Below are 19,613 nucleotides of genomic sequence, written 5' to 3'. Positions count from 1 at the left end.
ACTGTCAGCTGTGGGACTTTGGGCAAGTCACTTCACTTCTCTGGGCCTCAGTTACCTCATCTGTAAAATGGGGATGAAGACTGTGAGCCCCCTGTGGGACAACCCAATCACCTTGTAACCTCCCCAGCGCTTAAAGCAGTGCACTGCATATAGTAAGCACTTAATAAATGCCATTTAAAAACAAATAAAATAAAATAAAGAAGGACCATGAGGAGGAGAAGGACCATGAGGAGGAGGGGGACCATGAGGAGGAAAGGAAGAAGGAGGAGGAGGAGGAGGAAGAGGAGAAGGAGGAGGACCATGAGGAGGAGGAGAAGGGTGAGGAGAAGGAGGAGGACCATGAGGAGGAGAAGGAGAAGGACCATGAGGAGGAGGAGGAGGAGAAGGAGGAGAAGGAGGATGACCATGAGGAGGAGGGGGACCATGAGGAGGAAAGGAGGAGGGAGGAGGAAGAAAAGGAGGAGGACCATGAGAAGGAGGAGGAGGATGAGGAGAAGGAGGAGGACCATGAGGAGGAGGAGGAGGACCATGAGGAGGAGGAGAAGGAGGACCATGAGGAGGAGGAGAAGAAGGAGAAGGATGAGGACCATGAGGAGGAGAAGGACCATGAGGAGGAGGGGGACCATGAGGAGAAAAGGAATAGGGAGAAGGACCATGAGGAGGAGGAGAAGAATGAGGACCATGAGGAAGAGAAGGACCATGAGGAGGAGGGGGACCATGAGGAGGAAAGGAAGAGGAAGGAGGACCATGAGGAGGAAGAGGAAGAGAATGAGGAGGGAAGTGAGGGCCCGGGCGTGGGGTGAGCGCGGAGGAGGGCGACGGCAGGCAGGGTCTCACGGTGAGGAAGGTGTCACAGCGGCGGATGCGGTTGTGGCTCAGGTCAAGGACTCGCACGGCGCTCAGAAGGTCCTGGCGGCGGGCGGGGCGGGGTCGGATGGATGGACGGACGGACGGACTCAGAGGACGGTGCTCAGCGGTCGGGCGACGGGCTGTGCCCGCCCGGAAACCCACACCGCCCCCCGCCCGGGACCCCCGCTGACCCCAGGTGGGAGTCCCGGCCTCCCCCCCACCATCCGGGGGTCCGGGGGTCTGGGGGTCCGGGGGGGAGGGGCCCCTCTCGGCCCCGCGCCCACTTACCAGGGAGCCGTCCAGGCAGGTGAGCGCATTGTGGCTGAAGTGGGCGCGCAGCAGGGCCAGCCAGGGCAGGGCACAGCTCTGGTCCCCGCCCAGCCCCGACAGCAGCTCCTGCGGGAGGCACGGGGAAGCAGCGTGGCTCAGGGGAAAGAGCCCGGGCTCGGGAGGCAGAGGTCATGGGTTCAAATCCCGGCTCTGCCACCTGTCAGCTGTGGGACTTTGGGAAAGTCACTTCACTTCTCTCCGTTCCCTCAACTGGAAAATGGAGATTGAGACTGTGAGCCCCACGTGGGACAACCTGATCACCTTGTAACCTCCCCAGCGCTTAGAACAGTGCTTTGCACATAGTAAGCGCTTAATAAATGCTATTATTATTATTCTTATTATTATTAATATGGGCACGGGGGTCATCAGGGGATGCCCAACCGCTTGACGCCCCAACCACTACTTGGGGCTGGGGACACGAGGGGCCGGCTCCACCTCCTCCAGCCCCTTCCCAGCCGGACCCCCCGCTACAGCGGCTCTCCAATCAATCAATCAATCAATCGTTTTTATTGAGCGCTTACTATCATCATCAATCGTATTTATTGAGCGCTTACTATGCGCAGAGCACTGTGCTAAGCGCTTGGGAAGTCCAAGTTGGCAACATATAGAGACGGTCCCTACCCAACGACGGGCTCACAGTCTAGAAGGGGGAGGCAGAGAACAAAACAAAACATATTAACAAAATAAAATAAATAGAATAAATATATACAAGTAAAATAAATAAATAATAATAAATAAATAGAGTAATAAATATGTGCAAACATATATACATATATACAGATAAGCACAGTATCCAAATGAGCACAGTGCTTTGCACACAGTAAGCACTCAATAAATGAGAAGCAGCGTGGCTCAGTGGAAAGAGCCTGGGCTTGGGAGTCAGATGTGAGCCCGCTGTTGGGTAGGGACCGTCTCTATCTGTTGCCAACTTGGACTTCCCAAGCGCTTAGTCCAGTGCTCTGCACACAGTAAGCGCTCAATAAATACTTATTTTATTTTGCTAATATGTTTTGTTCTGTTCTCTGTCTCCCCCTTCTAGACTGTGAGCCCACGTTGGGTAGGGACAGTCTCTAGATGTTGCCAACTTGGACTTCCCAAGCGCTTAGTCCAGTGCTCTGCACACAGTAAGCGCTCAATAAATACGATTGAATGAATGACTTAATGAAAGGTACAGGTGCTGCGGGGAGGGGAAGGAGCTAGGGTGGGGGGAGGATGGGGAGGAGGAGAGGAAAAAGGGGGCTCAGTCTGTTGGGTTGTTCTCGCCCAAGTGCTTAGTACAGCACTCAAGAAATACCAGCTGATTGATGGAAGTTTGTAAATTTGAGGGCCGAGAATGGGTCTACCAACGCTGTGTACCGCACTCTCCCAAGTGCTCAGTGCAGTGCTCTACACACGGGAAGTGTTCAATCAATATCACCGATGATGAGGATGATGTACCTATTTATTACTCTATTTATTTTACTTGTACATATTTATTCTATTTATTTTATTTTGTTAATATGTTTTGTTTTGTTCTCTGTCTCCCCCTTCTAGACTGTCAGCCCGCTGACGGGCAGGGACCGTCTCTGTATGTGGCCAACTTGGACTTCCCCTTCTAGACTGTGAGCCCACTGTTGGGTAGGGTCTGTCTCTATATGTTGCCAACTTGTACTTCCCAAGTGCTTAGTACAGTGCTCTGCACACAGTGAGCGCTCAATAAATACGATTGATTGACTGATTGATTCCCAAGCACTTAATACAGTGCTCTGCACACAGTAAGCGCTCAATAAATACGACTGAATGAATGAATGAATGATGGTGTACATATTTATTACTCTATTTTACTTGTACATATTTATTCTATTTATTTTATTTTGTTAATATGTTTTGTTTTGTTCTCTGTCTCCCCCTCCTAGACTGTGGGCCCGCTGACGGGCAGGGACCATCTCTGTATGTTGCCAACTTGGACTTCCCAAACGCTTAGTACAGTGCTCTGCACACAGTACGTCCCTCCCCATTGCCGCCTTACCTCCTTCCCCTCCCCACAGCACCTGTATATATTTATATATGTTTGTACGCATTTATTACTCTATTTATTTATTTTATTTGTACATATTTATTCTATTTATTTTATTAATATGTTTTCTTTTGTTCTCTGTCTCCCCCTTCTAGACTGTGAGCCCAGTGTTGGGTAGGGACCGTCACTACATGTTGCCAACTTGTACTTCCCAAGCGCTTAGTCTAGTGCTCTGCACACAGTGAGCGCTCAATAAATACGATTGAATGAATGAATGAATATTTATTCATTTATTTTACTTGTACATATTTATTCTATTTATTTTATTTTGTTCATATGTTTTGTTTTGTTGTCCGTCTCCCCCTTCTAGGCTGTGAGCCCGCTGTTGGGCAGGGACCGTCTCTGTATGTTGTCGACTTGGACTTCCCAAGCGCTTAGTCCAGTGCTCTGCACACAGTAAGCGCTCAATAAATACTACTGAATGAATGAATGAATATTTACTTATTTATTTTACTTGCACATATTTATTCTATTTATTTTATTTTGTTCATATGTTTTGTTTTGTTGTCCGTCTCCCCCTTCTAAACTGTGGGCCCGCTGTTGGGCAAGGACCGTCTCTGTATGTTGCCAACTTGTACTTCCCAAGCACTTAGTCCAGTGCTCTGCACACAGTAAGCGCTCAATAAATACGATTGAATGAATGAATATTTATGTATTTATTTTACTTGTACATATTTATTCTATTTATTTTATTTTGTTCATATGTTTTGTTGTCCGTCTCCCCCTTCTAGGCTGTGAGCCCGCTGTTGGGCAGGGACCCCTCTGTATGTTGTCGACTTGTACTTCCCAAGCGCTTAGTCCAGTGCTCTGCACACGGTAAGTGCTCAATAAATACAATTGAATGAATGAATGTTGCCGACTTGGACTTCCCAAGCACTTAGTACAGTGCTCTGCACACGGTAAGCGCTCAATAAACACGATTGAATGAATGAATGAATGTTGCCGACTTGGACTTCCCAAGCGCTTAGTACAGTGCTCTGCACAAAGTAAGCGCTCAATAAATGATTGATTGATTGATTGATTGATTAAATACGACTGAATGAATGAATGAATGATGATGATGATGGGAAGACACCCGCCAGCCCCGCCTGCCCCGGGGCACGGAGAGCCCCCCGTCCCCGGGTGTGAGAAGCCCCCCGACCTGTAGCGTGTGGAGACTGCGGCTGCAGACCAGGGTCTGGAGACTGGAGTAGACGCCTCGCAACCCGCGGAGCCATTGCAGGGGGACGCCATGCAGCTGCGGGAGAAGGGGACCGAGGCTCAGAGGAGGAAGGGCGGGAGGAACGGAGGGAGGGGGTCGCCCCCTCCCCTGGGAGAAGCAGCGTGGCTCAGTGGAAAGAGCCCGGGCCGGGGGAGTCAGGTCACGGGTTCTAATCCCGCCTCCACCACTTGTCTGCTGTGCGACCCCGGGCCAGTCACTTCTCTGTGCCTCAGTTTCCTCACCTGTCAAATGGGAATAACGACTGTGAGCCCCCCGTGGGGCAACCTGATCACCCTGTAACCTCCCCGGCACTTAGAACAGTGCTTTGCACCTAAATAAAAATAAAATGTTGGTATTTGTTACGCGCTTACTATGCGCCAGGCCCTGTTCTAAGCGCTGGGGGAGATACGAGGTAATCGGGTTGTCCCACGTGGGACTCACAGTCTTCATCCCCATTTTACAGATGAGGGAACTGAGGCCCAGAGAAGTGAAGTGACTTGCCCGAAGTCGCACGGCTGACAAGTGGCAGAGCCGGGATTTGAACCCACGACCTCTGACTCCAAAGCCCGGGCTCTTTCCACTGAGCCACACTGCTTCTCCAAGTAGTAAGAGCTTAATTAATGCCATCATTATTATTATTATTATTATTATTATTATTATTATTATTGTTCTAATCCCGCCTCCACCGTTTGTTTGCTGTGTGACCCCCGGGCAAGTCACTTCACTTCTCTGAGCCTCAGTTCCCTCACCTGGAAAACGGGGGAGTCCTCTACACGGTCAACTTGCTGCGGGCAGGGAATGCGTCTGTCGAGGTATTGCACTTCCCCAAGCGCTTAGTACAGTGCTCTGCACACAGGAGGGGAAGCAGCGTGGCTCAGTGGCAAGAGCCCGGGTTTAGGGGTCAGAAGTAACCTTGTAACCTCCCCAGTGCTTACAACAGTGCTTTGCACATAGTAAGCGCTTAATAAATGCTATCATTATTATTAGTAGTAGTATTAAGTCGTGGGTTCTAATCTGAACTCTGCCACCTGCCTGCTGTGTGGCCTTGGGCTAGTCAAGCAGCGTGGCTCAGAGGAAAGAGCCCGGGCTTGGGAGTCAGAGGTCATGGGTTCAAATCCCGGCTCCGCCACTTGTCAGCTGGGTGACTTTGGGCAAGTCACTTCACTTCTTTGAGCCTCAGTGACCTCATCTGGAAAATGGGGATGAGGACTGTGAGCCCTCCCATGGGACAACCTCATCACCTTGCAACCTCCCCAGCTCTTAGACCAGTGCCTGGCACATAGTAAGTGCTTAATAAACGCCATCATCATCATTATTATTATTAAGTGGCGGAGCCGGGATTAGAAACCACGACCTTCTGACTTTTTGAGGCCCGGGCTCTTGCCACTGATCCATGCTGCTTCCCTAACACTGCCCAGTGCTGAGTGCAGTGCTGGGCCCATAGTAAGCGCTTAACAAATCCCATGATGATGATGATAGTCCAGTGCTCTGCACACAGTAAGCGCTCAATACGACCGAATGAATGAGTGAATGATGACTGTTATGATGACTGTGAGCCCACTGTTGGGTACAGACTGTCTCTATATGTTGCAACTTGTACTTCCCAAGCGCTTAGCACAGTGCTCTGCACACAGTAAGCGCTCAATAAATATGATTGAATGAATGAATGAAGGATGATGATGATCATCATCACCATCATTGTTAATTATGCCATTGTTAATTATGAGTGTAACCATGATGATGATGATGATGATGATGGTTAATTATGAGCGTAACCATGATGATGATGATTGTTAATTATGAGTGTAACTATGATGATGATGGTTGTTAATTATGAGCGTAACCATGATGATGATTGTTAATTATGAGCGTAACCATGATGATGATGATGGTTAATTATGAGTGTAACCATGATGATGATGATGGTTAATTATGAGGGTAACCATGATGATGATGATGGTTAATTATGAGGGTAACCATGATGATGATGATGATGATGATTGTTAATTATGAGTGTAACCATTATGATGATGATGATGATTGTTAATTATGAGTGTAACCGTGATGATGATTGTTAATTATGAGTGTAACCATGATGATGATTGTTAATTATGAGTGTAACCATAATGATGGTGACGGTGACGATGAGTGTAACCATGATGATGATGACGATGATTGTTAATTATGTGTGTAACCATGCTGCTGACGATTGTCAATCCTGAGTGTAACCATGATAATGATGATGATGATGACATTGCCGGTTAATTACCCGCGCGGTAATGACGGTTACCTCGAGCTGTCGCAGGGCCTTGAAGGGGAAGAGGTGGACGGGGCCCGGCGGGCACTGGGGCCCGGCCTGCACCAGCTGCGGGGGGCGGGGGAGAGAAGGAAACGGGGGCACGTGACTCCTCCCTCCTCAGGACACGCCCCTCCCCCTCAGGCCACGCCCCTCCCCACGGGTCAGCCACCTTCCTCCCCAGGCCACGCCCCCCTCCCTCCTCAGGACACGCCCCTCCCCCGTCAGGTCACGCCCCCCCTTTCTGAGGCCACGCCCCCTTCCTCCTCAGGAACCGCCCCCCACGGGTCACGCCCCCTCCCTCCGCAGGCCACGCCCCTCCCTCTCCAGGCCACGCCCCTCCCCCTCTGGAAGCGCCCCTCCTTCCTCAGGCCACGCCCCCTCCCTCCTCAGGTCGCACCCCCACCCTCCCCGGGACACGCCCCCTACCTCCCCGGGACACCCTCCCTCCCCCCTCAGGTCACGCCCCTCCTTCCTCAGGCCAAGCCCCTCCCTCCTCGGGACACGCCCCCTACATCCCCAGGACACGCCCCCTCCCCCTCAGGTCACGCCCCTCCTTCCTCAGGCCACGCCCCTCCCTTCGAAGGCCACGCTCTCTCTCGTCAGGCAGGCCACGCCCCTCCCCCACGGGTCAGGCCCCCTCCCTCCTCAGGCCACGCCCCAACCTCCACAGGCCACGCCCTCCCCCAGGCCACTCCCCTCCCCCCACAGGCCACTCCCTCCCCTCGGGCCGCGCCCACCCTCCCCAGGCCACGCCCCCTCCTTCCTCCGGACACGCCCCTTCATCCCAGTCCACGCCCCCTCCCCTCCTCAAGCCACGCCTCCCCCTTCCACGGGCCACGCCCCTCCTCGGGCCACACCCCTCCCTCCTCAGACCATATTTATCACTCTATTTATTTATTTATTTATTTATTTTACTTGTACATGTCTATCCTACTTATTTTATTTGGTTGGTATGTTTGGTTCTGTTCTCTGTCTCCCCCTTTTAGACTGTGAGCCCACTGTTGGGTAGGGACTGTCTCCATGTGATGCCAATTTGTACTTCCCAAGCGCTTAGTCCAGTGCTCTGCACATAGTAAGCGCTCAATAAATACGATTGATTGATTGATTGATTGACCACGCCCCTTCAGCCCCAGACACGCCCCTCCCCCCACAGGCCACGCCCCTCCCCCCCGCGACCCGCCCATTCCCTCCTCGGACCACGCCCCCTCCCCCCCTCCGGCCCCGCCCCCTCCCCGAGCCCAGCCAACCGGCGGGCCGCTCCCCCCCCGGGCCCCGCCCCCGGGCCCCGCGCTCCGCCAATCGGCGGGCCGCTCCCCCCCCCCCCCCCTTGGCCGGGGCCCCGCCCCCCGCCGGTCACCTTGAGGCGCGGGGCGCTCTGCAGGACGTCGAAGAGGAACTGGAGGCGGAGGAGGTGCGGGGAGCCCGACGGGTGCGACGGCAGGGACACGAACCCGCCGTGACCTTGGCCTTGACCTTGACCTTGACCTTGGCCCTGCCCCCTGGGGCCCAGCAGCGGCTCCAGCTCCCGCAGCAAATCCCGCAGCGTGGCCGTGGGCAGCGTCAGCAGGCTCCGGCCCGACACCACCTCCTCCCCTGAGGGCACGCACACACTCACTCACTCACTCACTCACTCACTCCCTCCCTCACTCAGCTCCTACTGTCTGGACGCTTAGCACAGCACCAGGTGCCCACGCACGGCCGCCCTCCCCCTCTCCCCCACCACTCCTTTCTTGGGCGCCTAGTACAGTGCTCCTGTACTAATCATCAGAAGGGCATTCAGTCATTCGGTCCTATTTATTGAGCGCTTGCTTCCCAAGTGCCTAGTACAGCGCTCTTGTAATCGTCATGATAAGGGCATTCGGTTATTCTGTCGTATTTATTGAGCACTTGCTTCCCAAGCGCCTAGTACAGTGCTCTTGTAATAATCATAATAAGGGCATTCAGTCCTATTTATTGAGCGCTTGTTTCTTAAGAGCTTAGTGCAGTGCTCTTGTAATCATCATCATAAGGGCATTCAGTCCTATTTATTGAGCGCTTGTCTCTTAAGAGCTTAGTGCAGTGCTCTTGGAATCATCATCATAAGGGCATTCAGTCCTATTTATTGAGCGCTTGTTTCCCAAGTGCCTAGTACAGTGCTCTTGTACTAATCATCATAAGGGCATTCAGTCATTCAGTCCTATTTATTGAGCGCTTGTTTCTTAAGAGCTTAGTTCAGTGCTCTTGGAATCATCATCATAAGGGCATTCAGTCCTATTTATTGAGCGCTTGTTTCCCAAGTGCCTAGTACAGTGCTCTTGTACTAATCATCATAAGGGCATTCAGTCATTCAGTCCTATTTATTGAGCGCTTGTCTCTTAAGAGCTTAGTGCAGTGCTCTTGGAATCGTCATCATAAGGGCATTCAGTCCTATTTATTGAGCGCTTGTTTCCCAAGTGCCTAGTACAGTGCTCTTGTACTAATCATCATAAGGGCATTCAGTCCTATTTATTGAGCACTTGTCTCTTAAGAGCTTAGTGCAGTGCTCTTGGAATCATCATCATAAGGGCATTCAGTCCTATTTATTGAGCGCTTGTTTCCCAAGTGCCTAGTACAGTGCTCTTGTACTAATCATCATAAGGGCATTCAGTCATTCAGTCCTATTTATTGAGCGCTTGTCTCTTAAGAGCTTAGTGCAGTGCTCTTGGAATCATCATCATAAGGGCATTCAGTCCTATTTATTGAGCGCTTGTTTCCCAAGTGCCTAGTACAGTGCTCTTGTACTAATCATCATAAGGGCATTCAGTCATTCAGTCCTATTTATTGAGCGCTTGTTTCTTAAGAGCTTAGTTCAGTGCTCTTGGAATCATCATCATAAGGGCATTCAGTCCTATTTATTGAGCGCTTGTTTCCCAAGTGCCTAGTACAGTGCTCTTGTACTAATCATCATAAGGGCATTCAGTCATTCAGTCCTATTTATTGAGCGCTTGTCTCTTAAGAGCTTAGTGCAGTGCTCTTGGAATCGTCATCATAAGGGCATTCAGTCCTATTTATTGAGCGCTTGTTTCCCAAGTGCCTAGTACAGTGCTCTTGTACTAATCATCATAAGGGCATTCAGTCCTATTTATTGAGCACTTGTCTCTTAAGAGCTTAGTGCAGTGCTCTTGGAATCATCATCATAAGGGCATTCAGTCCTATTTATTGAGCGCTTGTTTCCCAAGTGCCTAGTACAGTGCTCTTGTACTAATCATCATAAGGGCATTCAGTCATTCAGTCCTATTTATTGAGCGCTTGTCTCTTAAGAGCTTAGTGCAGTGCTCTTGGAATCATCATCATAAGGGCATTCAGTCCTATTTATTGAGCGCTTGTTTCCCAAGTGCCTAGTACAGTGCTCTTGTACTAATCATCATAAGGGCATTCAGTCATTCAGTCCTATTTATTGAGCGCTTGTTTCTTAAGAGCTTAGTGCAGTGCTCTTGGAATCATCATCATAAGGGCATTCAGTCCTATTTATTGAGCGCTTGTTTCCCAAGTGCCTAGTACAGTGCTCTTGTACTAATCATCATAAGGGCATTCAGTCAGTCAATCCTATTTATTGAGCGCTTGTTTCCCAAGCGCCTAGTACAGTGCTCTTGTACTAATCATCATAAGGGCATTCAGTCATTCAGTCCTATTTATTGAGCGCTTGTTTCTTAAGAGCTCAGTGCAGTGCTCTTGGAATCATCATCATAAGGGCATTCAGTCCTATTTATTGAGCGCTTGTTTCCCAAGTGCCTAGTACAGTGCTCTTGTACTAATCATCATAAGGGCATTCAGTCAGTCAATCCTATTTATTGAGCGCTTGTTTCCCAAGCGCCTAGTACAGTGCTCTTGTAATAATCATCATAAGGGCATTCAGTCCTATTTATTGAGCGCTTGTTTCTTAAGAGCTTAGTGCAGTGCTCTTGGAATCGTCATCATAAGGGCATTCAGTCCTATTTATTGAGCGCTTGTTTCCCAAGTGCCTAGTACAGTGCTCTTGTACTAATCATCATAAGGGCATTCAGTCAGTCAATCCTATTTATTGAGCGCTTGTTTCCCAAGTGCCTAGTACAGTGCTCTTGTAATAATCATCATAAGGGCATTCAGTCATTCAGTCCTATTTATTGAGCGCTTGTTTCTTAAGAGCTTAGTGCAGTGCTCTTGGAATCATCATCATAAGGGCATTCAGTCCTATTTATTGAGCGCTTGTTTCCCAAGTGCCTAGTACAGTGCTCTTGTACTAATCATCATAAGGGCATTCAGTCAGTCAATCCTATTTATTGAGCGCTTGTTTCCCAAGTGCCTAGTACAGTGCTCTTGTACTAATCATCATAAGGGCATTCAGTCATTCAGTCCTATTTATTGAGCGCTTGTTTCTTAAGAGCTCAGTGCAGTGCTCTTGGAATCATCATCATAAGGGCATTCAGTCCTATTTATTGAGCGCTTGTTTCCCAAGTGCCTAGTACAGTGCTCTTGTACTAATCATCATAAGGGCATTCAGTCAGTCAATCCTATTTATTGAGCGCTTGTTTCCCAAGCGCCTAGTACAGTGCTCCTGTAATAATCATAAGGGCATTCATTCATTCGATCCTATTTATTGAGCGCTTGTTTCTTAAGAGCTTAGTGCAGTGCTCTTGTAATAATCATGATAAGGGCATTCATTCATTCGATCCTATTTATTGAGCGCTTGTTTCTTAAGAGCTTAGTGCAGTGCTCTTGTAATAATCATGATAAGGGCATTCATTCATTCGATCCTATTTATTGAGCGCTTGTTTCTTAAGAGCTTAGTGCAGTGCTCTTGTAATCATCATAATAAAGGCTTACTGTGTGCAGAGCACCGGACTGAGCGCTTGGGAAGGACAAGTTGGCAACATATTCATTCATTCAATCGCATTTATTGAGCGCTCACCGTGTGCGGAGCACTGGACTGAGCGCTTGGGAAGGACAAGTTGGCAACATATTCATTCGTTCATTCATACTTATTGAGCGCTTGGGAAGGACAAGTTGACAACGTAGTCATTCATTCATTCAATCGCATTTATTGAGCGCTCACCATGTGCGGAGCACCGGACTGAGCGCTTGGGAAGGACAAGTTGGCGACATATTCATTCAATCGTACTTATTGAGCGCTTACCGCGTGCGGAGCACCGGACTGAGCGCTTGGGAAGGACAAGTTGGCAACATATTCATTCATTCATACTTATTGAGCGCTTACTGTGTGCGGAGCACTGGACTAAGCGCTTGGGAAGGACAAGTTGGCAACATATTCATTCATTCAATCGTACTGATTGAGCACTTACCGTGTGCGGAGCACTGGACTAAGCGCTTGGGAAGGGCAAGGTGGCAACATATTCATTCATTCAATCATATTTATTGAGCGCTCACCGTGTGCGGAGCACTGAACTAAGTGCTTGGGAAGGACAAGTTGGCAACATATTCATTCATTCATTCAATTAATCCTATTTATTGAGAGCTTACTGTGTGCAGAGCACTGGACTAAGCGCTTGGGAAGGACAAGTTGGCAACATATTCATTCATTCATTCAATCCTATTTATTGAGCACTTACCATGCGTGGAGCACTGGACTAAGCGCTTGGGAAGGACCAGTTGGCAACATATTCATTCATTCATTCAATCATTCGTATTTATTGAGCGCTCACCGTGTGTGGAGCACTGGACTAAGCGCTTGGGTAGGACAAGCTGGCAACATATTCATTCATTCATTCAATCGTATTTATTGAGCGCTTACCGTGTGCGGAGCACTGGACTAAGCGCTTGGGAAGGACAATTTGGCAACATTCATTCATTCAATCGTATTTATTGAGCGCTTACCGTGTGCGGAGCACTGGACTAAGCGCTAGGGAAGGACAGGTTGGCAACATTTTCATTCATTCACTATTTTATTTTGTTAGTATGTTTGGCTTTGTTCTCTGTCTCCTCCTTTTAGACTGTGAGCCCACTGTTGGGTAGGGACTGTCTCTAGATGTTGCCAATTTGGACTTCCCAAGCGCTTAGTACAGTGCTCTGCACACAGTAAGCGCTCAATCAATACGATTGATGATGATGATGATGATTCACTCATTCGATCGTATTTATTGAGCACTTACCAAGTGCGGAGCACTGGACTAAGCGCTTGGAAAGGACAAGTTGGCAACATATTCATTCATTCATACTTACTGAGCACTTACTGTGTGCAGAGCACTGGACTAAGCACTTGGGAAGGACAAGTTGGCAACATATTCATTCATTCAATCGTATTTATTGAGCACTTACCGTGTGCAGAGCACTGGACTAAGCGCTTGGGAAAGACAAGTTGGCAACATATTCATTCATTCGTTCATTCAATCATATTTATTGATTGCTCACCATGTGCGGAGCACTGGACTAAGCGCTTGGGAAGGCCAAGTTGGCAACATATTCATTCATTCATTCAATCGTATTTATTGAGCCCTTACCGTGTGCGGAGCACTGGACTAAGCGCTTGGGAAGGGCAAGTTGGCAACATATTCATTCATTCAATCGCACTTATTGAGCCCTTACCGTGTGCGGAGCACTGGACTAAGCGCTTGGAAAGGGCAATTTGGCAACATATTCATTCATTCATTCAATCGTATTTATTGAGCACTTACCGTGTGGGAAGCACTGGACTAAGCGCTTGGAAAGGACAAGTTGGCAACATATTCATTCATTCAATCCTATTTATTGAGCGCTCACCGTGTGCGGAGCACCGGACTAAGCGCTTGGGAAGGACAAGTTGGCAACATATTCATTCATTCATTCAATCATATTTATTGACCGCTCACCGTGTGCGGAGCACTGGACTAAGCGCTTGGGAAGGACAAGTTGGACAAGTCAATAAATACGATTGATTGATTAATATAATATATCATACATAATTATTATTTATAATATAATAATAATAATAATACTATTATTACCCAGCTCTTAAAACAGTGCTTGGCACATAGTAGGCGCTTAACAAATACCATTATCATTATTATTACCCAGCGCTTAGAACAGTGCTTGGAACACAGTAGGCGCTTAAATACCATTATTAGTATTATTGTCAGTATTATTATTATTATCCAGCGCTTATAACAGTGCTTGACACATAGGCACTTAACAAATACCATTACAATTATTATTATTATTATTACTCGGTGCTTAAAACAGTGCTTGACACCTAGTAGGCGCTTAACAAATACCATTATCATTATTACCCAGCGCTTAGAACAGTGCTTGGCACACAGTAGGTGCTTAAATATCATTATTACTATTATTATCCGTATTATTATTATTATGCAGCGCTTAGAACAGTGCTTGACACATAGGCACTTAAATACCATTACTATTATTATTATTATTACTATTATTACTCAGCGCTTAAAACAGTGCTTGGCACATAGTAAGCGCTTAACAAATACCATTATCATTATTATTACCCAGCGCTTAGAACAGTGCTTGGCAAACAGTAGGCGCTTAAATACCATTATTATTATTATTATCAGTATTATTATTACGCAGCGCTTAGAACAGTGCTTGACACATAGGCACTTAACAAATACCATTACCATTATTATTATTATTATTACTCAGCGCTTAAAACAGTGCTTGGCACCTAGTAGGCGCTTAACAAGTACCATTATTATTATTATTATTATTACCCAGCACTTAGAACAGTGCTTGGCACACAGTAGGTGCTTAAATACCATTATTATTATTATTATTATTATTATTATTATTATTATTATCAGTATTATCATTATTACCCAGCGCTTAGAACAGTGCTTGGCACATAGGCACTTAAATACCATTACTATTATTATTATTACTCAGCGCCTAAAACAGTGCTTGGCACCTAGTAGGCGCTTAACAAACACCATTATCATTATTATTACCCAGCGCTTAGAACAGTGCTTGGCACACAGTAGGCGCTTAAATACCATTATTAGTATTATTATCAGTATTACCATTATTATTACGCAGCGCTTAGAACAGTGCTTGACACATAGGCACTTAACAAATACCATTACCATTATTATTATTATTACTCAGCGCTTAAAACAGTGCTTGGCACCTAGTAGGCGCTTAACAAATACCATTATCATTATTATTATTATCCAGCGCTTGGAACAGTGCTTGGCACACAGTAGGCGCTTAATTAAATACCATTATTATTATTATTATTATTATCAGTATTATTATTATTATTACGCAGCGCTTAGAACAGGGCTTGACACATAGGCACTTAACAAACACCATTACCATTATTGTTATTATTATTACTCAGCGCTTAATACAGTGCTTGGCACCTAGCAGGCGCTTAACAAATACCATTTAAAAAAAACAGTCAGCGCTTAATACGACTGATTGAATGACTGAAGGCACTTAACAATCAATCATTCACTCAAGGGTATGTACTGAGCGGTCATTATTATTACTCAGCGCTTAAAACAGTGCTTGGCACCTAGTAGGCGCTTAACAAATACCATTATCATTATTATTACCCAGCGCTTAGAACAGTACTTGGCACACAGTAGGCGCTTAAATATCATTATTATTATTACTATCAGTATTATCATTATTATTATTATGCAGCGCTTAGAACAGTGCTTAACACATAGGCACTTAACAAACACCATTACTACTATTATTATCATTACTATTATTACTCAGCGCTTAAAACAGTGCTTGGCACCTAGTAGGCGCTTAACAAATACCGTTATCATTATTATTATTACCCAGCGCTTAGAACAGTGCTTGGCACACAGTAGGCGCTTAAATATCATTATTATTGTTATCAGTATTATTATTATTACGCAGCGCTTAGAACAGTGCTTGACACATAGGCATTTAAATACCATTACTATTATTATCATTATTACTCAGCGCTTAAAACAGTGCTTGGCACCTAGTAGGCGCTTAATACCATTATTATTATTATTATCCAGGGCTTGGAACAGTGCTTGGCACACAGTAGGCGCTTAAATACCATTATTAGTATTATTATCAGTATTATTATTATTATTACGCAGCGCTTAGAACAGTGCTTGACACATAGGCACTTAACAAATACCATTACTATTATTAGTATTATTACTATTATTACTCAGCGCTTGAAACAGTGCTTGGCACCTAGTAGGCGCTTAACAAATACCATTATCATTATTATTACCCAGCGCTTAGAACAGTGCTTGGCACACAGTAGGCGCTTAAATACCATTATTAGTATTATTATCAGTATTATTATTATTATCCAGTGCTTAGAACAGTGCTTGACACATAGGCACTTAACAAATACCATTACTATTATTAGTATTATTACTCAGCGCTTAAAACAGTGCTTGGCACCTAGTAGGCGCTTAACAAATACCATTATCATTATTATTATTACCCAGCGCTTAGAACAGTGCTTGGCACACAGTAGGCGCTTAAATACCATTATTATTATTATTATTATTATTACGCAGCGCTTAGAACAGTGCTTGACACATAGGCACTTAACAAATACCATTATTATTATTATTATTATTATTACTCAGCGCTTAAAACAGTGCTTGGCACCTAGTAGGCGCTTAACAAATACCATTATTATTATTATTATTACCCAGCACTTAGAACAGTGCTTGGCACACAGTAGGTGCTTAAATACCATTATTATTATTAGTATTAGTATTAGTATTATCATTATTACCCAGCGCTTAGAACAGTGCTTGGCACATAGGCACTTAAATACCATTACTATTATTATTATTACTCAGCGCCTAAAACAGTGCTTGGCACCTAGCAGGCGCTTAACAAATACCATTATCACTATTACTGCCCAGCGCTTAGAACAGTGCTTGGCACATAGTAGGCGCTTAAATACCATTATTAGTATTATTATCAGTATTATTATCCAGTGCTTAGAACAGTGCTTGACACATAGGCACTTAACAAATACCATTACTATTATTAGTATTATTACTATTATTACTCAGCGCTTAAAACAGTGCTTGGCACCTAGTAGGCGCTTAACAAATACCATTATTATTATTATTAACCAGCGCTTAGAACAGTGCTTGGCACACAGTAGGCGCTTAAATACCATTATTATCATTATTATTATTATTATCAGTATTATCATTATTACCCAGCGCTTAGAACAGTACTTGGCACATAGGCACTTAAGAGATAGCATTACTGTTATTATTACTATTACTATTATTACCTAGGGCTTAAAACAGTGCTTGGCACCTAGTAGGCGCTTAACAAATACCATTATCATTAGTATTAGCCAGGGCTTAGAACAGTGCTTGGCACACAGTAGGCGCTTAAATACCATTATTATTATTATTATTATTATCAGTATTATTATTATTATCCAGCGCTTAGAACAGTGCTTGGCACATAGGCACTTAGCAAATATCATTACTATTATTATTATTATTACTATTATTACTCAGCGCTTAAAACAGTGCTTGGCACCTAGTAGGCGCTTAACAAATACCATTATTATTAGCATTATTATTATTATTATTCAGCGCTTGGAACAGTGCTTGGCACACAGTAGGCGCTTAAATACCATTATTATTATTATTATCAGCATTATTATTATTACGCAGCGCTTAGAACAGTGCTTGACACAGGGACTTAACAAATACCGTTACCATTATTATTATTATTATTATTATTACCCATCGCTTAAAACAGTGCTTGGCACCTAGTAGGCGCTTAACAAATACCATTATTATTATTATTATTATTATCCAGCGCTTGGAACAGTGCTTGGCACACAATAGGCGCTTAAATACCATTATCATTATTATTATTATTATTATTACGCAGCGCTTAGAACAGTGCTTGACACATAGGCACTTAACAAATACCATTACCATTATTATTATTATTATTATTATTACTCAGTGCTTAAAACAGTGCTTGGCACCTAGTAGGCGCTTAACAAATACCATCATTATTATTATTATTATTATTATCATCCAGCGCTTGGAACAGTGCTTGGCACACAGTAGGCGCTTAAATACCATCATTATTATTATTATTATTATTATTACGCAGCGCTTAGAACAGTGCTTGACACATAGGCACTTAACAAACACCATTACCATTATTGTTATTATTATTACTCAGCGCTTAATACAGTGCTTGTCACCTAGGAGGCGCTTAGCAAATACCATTTAAAAAAAACAGTCAGCGCTTAATACGACTGAATGAATGACTGAAGGCGCTTAACAATCAATCATTCACTCAAAGGTATGTACTGAGCGGTCATTATTATTACTCAGCGCTTAAAACAGTGCTTGGCACCTCGTAGGCGCTTAACAAATACCATTATTATTATTATTACCCAGCGCTTAGAACAGTACTTGGCACACAGTAGGCGCTTAAATACCATTATCATTATTATTATTATTATGCAGCGCTTAGAACAGTGCTTGACACACAGGCACTTAACAAATACCATTACCATTATTGTTATTATTATTACTCAACGCTTAAAGCAGTGCTTGGCACCTAGCAGGCGCTTAACCAATACCATTATCATTATTATTACCCAGCGCTTAGAACAGTGCTTGGCACACAGTAGGCGCTTAAATACCATTATTATTATTATTATTATTATCAGCATTATTATTATTACGCAGCGCTTAGAACAGTGCTTGACACAGGCACTTAACAAATACTATTATTATTATTATTATTATTACTCAGCGCTTAAAACAGTGCTTGGCACCTAGTAGGCGCTTAACAAATACGATTATCATTATTATTATTACCCAGCGCTTAGAACAGTGCTTGGCACACAGTAGGCGCTTAAATACCATTATCATTATTATTATTATTATTACGCAGCGCTTAGAACAGTGCTTGACACATAGGCACTTAACAAATACCATTACTATTATTATTATTATTATTACCCATCGCTTAAAACAGTGCTTGGCACCTAGTAGGCGCTTAACAAATACCATTATTATTATTATTATTATTATTATCCAGCGCTTGGAACAGTACTTGGCACACAGTAGGCGCTTAAATACCATTATCATTATTATTATTATTATTACGCAGCGCTTAGAACAGTGCTTGACACATAGGCACTTAACAAATACCATTACCATTATTATTATTATTATTATTACTCAGTGCTTAAAACAGTGCTTGGCACCTAGTAGGCGATTAACAAATACTATCATTATTATTATTATTATTATTATTATTATCCAGCGCTTGGAACAGTGCTTGGCACACAGTAGGCGCTTAAATACCATCATTATTATTATTATTATTATTATTACGCAGCGCTTAGAACAGTGCTTGACACATAGGCACTTAACAAATACCATTATTATTATTATTATTATTATTACTCAGCGCTTAAAACAGTGCTTGTCACCTAGGAGGCGCTTAGCAAATACCATTTAAAAAAAACAGTCAGCGCTTAATACGACTGAATGAATGACTGAAGGCGCTTAACAATCAATCATTCATTCAAGGGTATGTACTGAGCGGTCAGTGCGCGCGCGCGGAGCCCTGCGCTAAGCGCTCACCCGAGTCCCGCAGCAGCTGGGCGAGGCTCCGCACCAGGCCCCGCACGGGGGCGTCCTGAGGGGCCGTCGCCATGGCAACCGGCGGAGGACCCGCGCCAGCGGGAGGCCTCAGACCGGAACCGGAAGCCGAGGGGGCGACTTCCACCTCCCCCTCCCGAACACGGACGTGCCCCTTCCAACCATAGACTCCGCGCCGGAAGCCCAGAGCGGCGCTCGGCCTTGCGCGTCCACTTCCGGCTTCCGGGAAAGCGGCCCGAGGCGTCACCCGGGGGACCATAGAGTCGGCCACCCTAGAGCGCCCTGCCCTGCCCGGTTACTCTCGGGCGCCCC

General features: G+C 45.2%; 1 protein-coding gene across 6 annotated transcripts in view; it reads right to left on the bottom strand.

Annotated features, from left to right (window-relative positions):
• The window catches only part of LOC119930478 (serine/threonine kinase 11 interacting protein), a 112,578-nt gene extending 93,194 nt beyond the window's left edge, over positions 1-19,384 (bottom strand). For 4 of the 6 annotated variants that reach the window (XM_038748804.1, XM_038748842.1, XM_038748833.1 and 1 more), the window contains exons 1-6: positions 19,284-19,384; positions 8,093-8,328; positions 6,727-6,801; positions 4,377-4,472; positions 1,138-1,245; positions 838-909 (exon numbers count right to left, since the gene is read on the bottom strand). In XM_038748804.1, the coding sequence (XP_038604732.1) occupies positions 838-909; positions 1,138-1,245; positions 4,377-4,472; positions 6,727-6,801; positions 8,093-8,328; positions 19,284-19,356 (660 nt within the window). In that variant the 5' untranslated portion in view covers positions 19,357-19,384. The remainder of the gene's footprint in view (positions 1-837; positions 910-1,137; positions 1,246-4,376; positions 4,473-6,726; positions 6,802-8,092; positions 8,329-19,283) is intronic. The other 2 variants (XM_038748823.1, XM_038748814.1) reach the window with 2 other exon arrangements.
• Between the last annotated feature and the right edge of the window lie 229 nt (positions 19,385-19,613).

Source organism: Tachyglossus aculeatus, chromosome 1, assembly GCF_015852505.1.
Source record: "Tachyglossus aculeatus isolate mTacAcu1 chromosome 1, mTacAcu1.pri, whole genome shotgun sequence".
NCBI lineage: Eukaryota > Metazoa > Chordata > Mammalia > Monotremata > Tachyglossidae > Tachyglossus > Tachyglossus aculeatus.
Note: the sequence above shows the minus strand (reverse complement) of the source record. Positions and strands in the feature narration are given on the sequence as shown.